This window comes from Apis mellifera, linkage group LG13, assembly GCF_003254395.2.
Source record: "Apis mellifera strain DH4 linkage group LG13, Amel_HAv3.1, whole genome shotgun sequence".
NCBI lineage: Eukaryota > Metazoa > Arthropoda > Insecta > Hymenoptera > Apidae > Apis > Apis mellifera.
Window position 1 is genome coordinate 970,274 of NC_037650.1, and position 9,892 is coordinate 980,165.

At 19.7% G+C, this 9,892-nt stretch overlaps 1 protein-coding gene across 1 annotated transcript; it reads left to right on the top strand.

The window, feature by feature from the left end:
- Window positions 1–2,977: 2,977 nt before the first annotated feature.
- LOC102653778 lies at window positions 2,978–7,573 on the top strand. Its single transcript, XM_026444633.1, has 8 exons — window positions 2,978–3,118; window positions 3,860–3,979; window positions 4,052–4,169; window positions 4,394–4,655; window positions 5,732–5,852; window positions 7,101–7,249; window positions 7,323–7,455; window positions 7,523–7,573. The coding sequence occupies exons 1-8, from the start codon at window positions 2,978–2,980 to the stop codon at window positions 7,571–7,573; spliced, it is 1,095 nt and encodes a 364-aa protein (XP_026300418.1).
- Window positions 7,574–9,892: the final 2,319 nt, after the last annotated feature.

Consider the following 9,892-nt stretch of genomic DNA (forward strand, 5'->3'; position numbering starts at 1 on the left):
TATCTGATTGCTTCACAAGTCTTAGATTTGTCCTTAAAAACATCTTAACTTTAAAATCAAAATTTAAAACTATTCTTCGCATTTATATAACATCAAATTTTTATAAATATAATTAAAAAATAAGAAATAAATTATAGAAAAAATAGATATTTGCTTTCTTCATTAAATATAATAATTTATAGTTTTTATACTTTATATGTAAATTTCTATATATTTAAATTTTGCACAAACATCTGCATTTAGTTAAGATAGAATATATATATTTAATATATATTGAAATTTTTATTAATCTTAAAATTTTGAAGACTTTTTTTTTGAATATTTTCATCAATTGAGACAATATATAATTGTCATATTCAATATATTTTTTATCTTAATTTTAAAAAATTTAATTCTTTGCGAATTAATATTTTTAAGTATTGAAATTGAAATTATTATATAATCAATACCGTCATATAAATTATGTTGTGATATGTACTTTATATTTCATATTTATTAATATTATAATAATTATATTTAAATAAAATTCAGTTTCTATTAATAAATTAATTTATTGAAATTAATATTATTGAAATAATTATTTCATTATACATCTTTTATAATTATTTTTAGTTTAATAAATTATGTTTTGTTACAACGTAATAGTGAAAAAGGAATATATCAATTTTGTTATTTTTACAAATATCTCTTAATTTGTTTAATTACAAAAAAATTATTGAAATTGTTATCATCTTGTTAAGATTATCTTCATTTTTAATTTCTTTAATTATAATAAAAATAAATATTAAAATTTAATAATATTAATATTGATTATAAATAAATATAAATATTAATATTCAATAATCGAAGCTAATATTTTTTTTTTTAAGTTTAAAATAATCTTTAATTGAAAAATTCTTCTTCTGTAAAAATCTCATTAAGTATTTTATAAAAAAAAATATTTTGTAAATATTATAATTTTAATTTTAATTTCTATTGTTAAAAAATATACAAAACGAAAATAATAACAATATTTTATCAATTCTCAGTATAAAATGGCACACATATGTATAATATGTGTATAATATCCAAAGATATGAGAAAAAAAATCTAGGAAATGAAATTACACTTCAGTTTTGTTATTGTTCTAATTGTTCACAAATCGGCCGATAATTCGGTCGAATGGCTTGAAAACCAGAGCGACAACGAATTTCTGTTTGGATATATATATATAAGGAAGTATAAAAAATATATAATTATAAAATGTGATGTATCTTTGAAGAGTAGATTACACAAAACAATATAATAAAAATAATTAATATATATTTATGTATGATAAGAGAGCTAAAGACAAATAAGCACTTTGATTAGATAATAGTAGAGAATAAAAGAATTGGATACGTAGCAATACAGTATCATAATATCATTTACGTAGCACAATTTCTATGAAAAATAATTGTATATTAAAAGTAAAAAAGTAAATGTATTAATATTATGACTTTCGTATCATAGTAATGGAGATATAATAATATCACTATGATATTATTTTAAAAAGCAAAAATTTTATTACTATTTATTATTATTATTATTATTATTTTTACGTACGTAGAACATTAAATTAAAGGAAATTTAAAATTAAAATCAGGAAATAATATCGCTTTTATGAGTGTAAAAATGCGTATTCTTTGGTTACAATGATGGTGTTATTTCACAATAAGTTGTTTCATAATAAATGTTTTTAAGATTATGAATTCCAAATTGTTTGAATCTAAAAATCAAAATTTTTCTCTGTATAATTTTTTTTCATATAATATTGAAAAATTTTTATAGAATTTCGAAAAATTCAGAAAATAAATTTTTTCATTTTAATGATTATATTTAATGATCAGAATTGAATTATTTTCAAATTTTGTTTATTATTTATTTAATATTTCTATAATATACATGTTTGATAGATTACATTTGAAATTTATAAACATTTTTTCAAATTATCTTATTTAAAATTTATTTGTTTTTTGTTAATTTATTTATGTATAATTTTTCTTATATCTATAAATTTATATCAATAATAAAATTGTATTAATCATTTGTTTGCAATTCATTTGATTTTATGATATTCATTTTGTGGCCAATCTTCAATTCTAATATTATAAAAATATATATATCTTTTCTATCATATATATTTCTGATAAAATTGTATTGGATTTTATATCCTATATATCTTATATATTTCACGTTACATTATTTTAATATAATAAATTACATTAACGTATTTTCATTTAATTTAATGTAATTTCATTTAAAATTAAATTAAAAATAATAAAATTGCTAAATTCAAGTGTTTGAAATGATAATTATTTAAATAATATAAATATAGCATTCAATATATAAAAATTATTTTAGACAATAATTAATATAACTGCTATAATATATAACTGATATAACACATTAATATCTCTCACATAAAATCACTCATATATTATCATTCAAGTCAAACGCATCCTTTTTTATTGTTATATTCTAATTTCTCTTTATTATGTTCTCTTTGTCCAGTTAAACGAAATAACAATATAAAGTATTCATAACTGAATAAAATAACGATATAAGTAAGAAAGAAGTTCTCTTGTAGGATAACTAGAAGATACTATTCATCGTCACAAACTTCCTTTTCTCAACACTTAGAACAGAAGAGAGAAAAATAAAAAAAAAGACTAAAGGAAAATAAAGATATATAATAAAACAAACAAGAAACTTGAAAACTATAATTTTTCTCGAAATCAATATCATATTATAGGAAACTTTATGCTATGAAATTGTGAATAAAATCGATCAATACTAATTTACCAATTATTATATATCATACTGTTATTACTATAGACAAATGACATTATAAAAGTACAGGAAAGAAAAATAATAATTGTATAAATAATATATCAAGCCGAGGTATAGTCGAATAATTCTTCGAATTTTATATGACAGTCGATATCTGACTAGAAAGATGGACGTATTCGACGAACAGTATAATAACTATCGTACTGCGTTGAAAATTATAGGATTATGGCCATATAATAACTCAATTTATGTTTGGATTCAGAGATTATTATTATTGACATTGTTTCTTGGCAATATAATATTTCAGGTGACGAAAATTATAATTTTTCATTATATTATTATTTAAATGGTTTATAAATAGAATGTATTAATGTTCTTTTTTTTAAATTAATAATTAATACGTTTTTATTCTATTTACATAAAGTAATAATATATGGATATTTTACGATTTTATGATTAATATACAGATATATTTATATATACACATTTTATTTTGTTTAAAAATTAATTTTAGAAGTCATCGATTATAGAATTTTCCAATAAAACTTATCAATATATATATCGATTTTTAACAAAAATAAAAAAAATCTAAAAATTAAAATTTAATTTTATATTTTTCGAAAATTTTCATATATAACATAATCATCTTTTATAAATTATTTCTATCTCAAAGGACAATTTCGCTTTAGAAAATTAAAATTTAAATTTGAAATTTTTACTTAAAAATCTTTCAAATCTATTTTTTTCGAAAAAAAGGTTCAAACGAAAAAATTTTATTATATTTTTTTCTTTTTTAGTGTGCTCATATATGCTATTTGATTAGATTTTTTATGCATATATAAAAGAACATTCTAAAATCAATATCAACAAAATTTTTATTTTCATATTTACTTTTCTCATTTCTATTTGCGATTTTATTTTTGTTTTATTGTAACATTATACATACAAATGATAATGATAAAAGCACGATTAAAATATTAGATTATCGTTAAAAAAATTAAAAATTTTTTAAGCATTATTCTAGTCAACAAATGGAACATATTTTTAGATCGTGTCATTTTTAAGATTCGAAATTACGTTACGAAACTGTATTTTCATATTGTCTACAATCTGTCCACTTATGATAGTTTCCTTACGATATATAAGTTTTATAGTATTTTTCCCTATGGTAAGTAAAAATTAAATTATTTAAAACTTTTTCATGAAAAAATATATTTACTTTTTATTTTATTTGACATAGATAAAATATTTATTTCATCATATACGTATGGAGAAAAATATAGTACAAGATTCAATAGAAACACAAATACGAACAAAATGCATCAACAATTCCAGTCATATGATCAACATTTTTCTCTGTAAGAAATATGTAATTTCTTTGGCGATATTAATCTGCATTACATTATCATTTAAATATTTATATATATTTGTATATATTCATTAATAATATATTATATTTATTATTTTTATTTTATTATATATGTAAAATCTTTATATATATAATTATAATATTTACATGTGATTTTATAACAAAATAAGAGAAAACGTGAAATAATTATTGAATGATTTTTCTAAATTTTAGGGATAACTTATGCAACTATTGCATTCTGCAGTATATTCTTATTGTGTCCTATAACGTTAGATTTTATAATGTCTTTGAACGAATCTCGTACACGCATCGTTCATTATATTACAATGTATTCTGGCAAAAGAATCATGTATGTTGATATTCTATGCTTGAATTATATGCTTCTTGCGATATTAGTAATATTATCTGCAACATGTACCGAATCGATACTTGGACTTTATAATTATCACACAAGCATATTGTTTAAAATTATAGGGTGAGTAAAATTGTTGTATTCATCTTGTGATACTTGTAATAAATATTAACAATTACTGTTTTTACAATATGAATTAAGATTATAATTAACAAGATCGCATAACATTCGTAAATTTAATATTATTTAAAATGTTATATTTTCCTCATTCCTTATATATAATATTAATATACAAAATGTATTATACTTTAGGTAATATATATTAATATATTAAATGTATAATATAATATATATATATCCTAGAAATCGACTCGATAAATCTTGATTGGGAACTCAAATGATTTTAAGCAATTTCTTTATTGCAAATTTTTATATCAATTTTATTATTTTTATTATAATTAAATATTAATTAAATGCTCTCTGATTAGTCACAATTTTTCGCTAATAATTCATTAACAAAGCCAAAATGAAAATTTTCATAAAGAAAAAAGTTGCTGAAATCCTTTATGTATTATCATTTAAGGCTTATCACTATTAAAATCATATTGATCGATTTTTGAGATTTCGATATTTTTAACATGTATATACATAAATATTGACATAAAATGATAAAATTTTTATTTATTTATAAAGATTTAATAACATATATTTAAACATTTTTTAAAACATTCTTTACTTTTTCTTTACAATTTCGAGAAATTCAAAAACTTCTTCAAAAATTTTTGTTATATATTATAAAAAACTAAATTAATTCATTTAACTTTAAAAAAAACTCATGAAATATAATTTTTTAAAAATATATATATTTTTATATTTATAATAATATATAATAAATATATTTTTATAATTTTAAAAAAATTATTATTGAAATTAAAATAAACATTTTAAAGAGTACACTAATTTTTTCAACAAATTTTTTTGACTATAGAACACGAACAAAATAAATTTAAATAATTTTATATATATATATAAAATATTCAAATTATATATATATATATATATATATATATATATATATATATATATAAAATATTCAAATTATATATATATATATATATATATATATATAATAATTATAACAATATATATAATAATTCTTATTTAAGCAATGTTTATTTACTAATGTCTCATATTTTTAGCCATCGAATACAAAAGATTATTACGTATTTAACTATGTTTAATCTCTCGTCGAAGCAAATTGAAACAAAACTCGCGGAGCTTTATCGCGTGGTGGATATGCATAACCAAGCTATCGAGTTAGTAAATTAGAATATGATTATATTATAAATTGATTTCAATAGATAATTATTAATATTTTATATGCAAATTTCATATGGCAATAAAAGACTTATCGATGTTATAATAAATAATTCAGAAAAACAGTTTATGATGTCTACTCTTCTAAGTGTGATTTCAATGGCTATAAGTCTGCATCGAGTAAGTATCTTTTTTTCGTTACACGATAATGATAATGAATTCAAAATTTTCGGTTAATATATCGAATATCTTATTTTAATCTATCAGCACAATTATTTCATTGAATTATACACTATTCGAAAGAATAATTTATATAAACTTGTATTCGAAAGGAGATAATGGTGGTGATTTTTTCCGTTCTGATCAGTGCTTTTCTTACATAAAATTGTATATTTCTATTTATTGAAGATCGTTTATTCATGACGAATTTATTGATCTAGTTATGATTTTTGAAAATCATTGACTCATTCATTATTATTCGACATTTATTATTATTAATTAATAGAAATTTATTCTTATGTTCTATATTTTATTAAAGAACAACTTTACACATCGGTACAATGATTTATTCTGTTCTTAAATGACAGTTCTGTATTCTCAGAAGTATCACAATTAATTTGAAAGACATTTCTTTCGAATTTTTATATACATTGATTTCCAAAAATTTTTTCGTTTATGTAACTCTAAAAAAAATCCAAATGCTATGGAATAACTTTGACAAAATATTTACATCGATAAATCGTACTATTCATCATATTAATAATTTATTTCAATAAAAATTTTCTAACCATAAACAAATTAAAATTTAAACAATTATATGTGATCTTCAGTGACTTTCAATGACTAACATAATTAGATAATTTATTTTTCTAATTCGTATATTTAAAATATATGACAATCGTGGTTAAATACCTAGTTAAATTAGTTTCAGAAATATTTGAAACATATTTGATAGTCATAAAATGATCTCTTGAAATACAAATTTTTTTATATGCAATATTTTTTTTTAAATAATGTATAATTTAGAAGATAATTGTGTGAATAGAAATTAAAATAAATCATGTATAGGTAATCTTGCATAAAACATTCTTAAATTTTTGTGAATTTTGTAAAACATATACTGTAAAAGACGCTACAAATTTATAAAAATAAATAATTAATAAATAAATGTAATATAATATCAATAAATATAATTAACTTAAATGAATATATCTTATTAAATATATTTATTTTTTTTTAAATATTAAACAGCTAAATATGATTATAGCTAAGAAGGATCATAATCAATTAGAAATTTTCATTCCTCTTATAATTTTTATCAATCATTTGATAATGATGTTTTTATGTAACCATAATGGTCAGATACTTATAGAGAACAGTGAAGAATTATTTAATGAATTGTAAGTTCAAATTTTTATTCATTAATATAATTAGCAATAATGTTAAAAGAGAATGTCACTATTCTTTGGACAGATATATTTCTGTATGGTATTTTGTGCCATTAAAGGTACAAAAAATTTTATTATTAATCATGATACGAAGCTCTATGACATGTATGTTACACATCTTTGATGTATTCATTGCATGCCATGCAGGATTTTCGAAGGTAATTTGTTTAAATACATACATGATCATCATTTTAATCCAAGTTAATAAAAATTGTTGTATTTCAGATGTTAAGTACATCGTTTTCATATTTTACCTTGATATACTCGATGCAATAGAATCGATGATATCGATGTTAGACGTATTAGTATTGAAATAAATAATTATTATTATTCTATATTTTATTTTCATATTTGTTTTTTATTTTGTTTATTCTCCTTGTCAATATTTGCTCAGTTAAATATTCTATAATTATTTTCTTAATTTATATCATTTGTTATTGATTATTTCAATATCATTATAAATAATCTAGAGTAATTATTATTCCGTAAGTTAATTTCTTAATTTTAAAAGAAAGTTTCATTTTTGATATAATTCTTTCCATAGCATTCATAGGAAATAAGAAACACTGATAGTTTATAAATTATATGCAACAAGAATACATATCAATCGACATGATTAATTACGATTTTTCAAAGGAAAATATTTATTTGAGTATTTGCATTGCAATTTTCTTACAAATTCCGCACAACTATAATTAAGATTTAGAAGAAAATATTTCCTAGTGCATAATAAAATGTCAATTAATTTTAGATTTTTCTTTTAATTTTACACATGTGCAAATGGAGAAATACGTGATCAATAAATCCTTTAATAATTAAAAATTTATGTTTTTAAAAACTTTAAAAACTTATGTTTTTTCTTATACGAACAAATTCTTATTTCATTACAATTCTTATTTCTTCTTTCCTCAAATATGATGATGAATTGTTCTTTTTGAGATCTATATCAATAAATATATTTGTCAAAGTCTAAATGAATATTGCCCAAATGTGTTGCCCGAATTAATGCTATTATTCGAAGAACCACTTTGAGTGAACAAATGATAGTTTGCATTGATTATTATAATGATTTTAATTATACTCTGATGCGTTTCTGAATTCTATCTGATCTGAAAGACCGTTGCAAATCTTGATTTTTCTTTCAATCATCACTTTTCTTGAAAATGCAAGCTAAGAAAAAATTAGAAGAACAAATGATCGCGTTGGAGGGCGATTTCGAGGGATGGATCCTCGCAGAGTCGCATCATAGATCGTGGGGATCAGGACTTATAAGCCATAATCCATCAGAAGATATTAGATGCGCAAGCGCGATTAATGAAATGACCATTGCTGCTATCTTTATTTTTTATTGAAGATCTGAAAGGAGTTACAGAACTGTAGTCGTAAATTATTGTTAGACGATAATAATGGAAGAAAGTTTTCATGCGAGCAATTTCTCCAAATAAATTGATTAGTAATCGAGGATGCTTGAAAATAATAAGATTCTAATATATTTATAAATATATATAATAAATAAAAAACTCTTATAAGTTATTATCAAGATTTATTTTTTGTTAATGGAGATTGCTAATTCTGTTAATATAAATTATTTGAATAATTCATATATTACATCTTATATATATTTTATATTATAATTTATTATATATTATATATATATATATATATATATATATATATATATATATATATATATATATATATTGTAATGATAATATTTTATATAATATATAATATATTTTGTAATGTAGATTGACAGTGACATTAGTTCTAATCTAAAACATTCTGAGATTTGGTAAATATACATTTGTTAATCATTCATTAAGTAATTTTAGTTAATTTTCCAAATTTAGAGATTGTATATGTATATATTATATAAACCTTTAATGTATAATAAAAATTGTTTTACTTATATGTGGATCAAAATACAAATTTATTTAAATTTCTATTTTAAAATAATAGTAAAAATTAGAAAAATTTTCCATAAACTGATATAAGTAAAATTATGCAACTCGTGTTCCTTTTCAGAAGAAAATATATATATATATATATATATAATAATATATACTTGTAAAAGAACTGTCATACCTCTAAAAAATTTCTTGAGTGTCATTCAAATCTCATTATCAACACATTTGTGCATAATAAAAATAAAATATATATACATATGAATAAATAATAGTGTCTGATTCTTCTTAAAAAAAAATATGATAAAATAATTAAAAATAGGAGCCAATGGCTCTATTTTAGAAATAGAAAGGGAAGTGGTTAATTTAACTTAAATGGCTGAAGGCGAAAACAATCCTGTTCTAAGAAATACGATATATCTATATGTAATACTATACAATTTCTGTAACATTTTTTGCTTTGTACAATTAAAGAACAGCCGGAATATAATTCTAGATCAAATCAGCATTCAATATATTTTTTATTCCTTTTAATATGAATTTTTAATATATTATTAACAAAATTCGAAATAATTTCATTTATCATAATATTCATATCATATGATGAATTTATAATCTTGAAAATTAATCTAATAAATTTATATTTTTGAAAATTATTCTTGTATTCTTTTAAAATTGAAAATCCAATGCT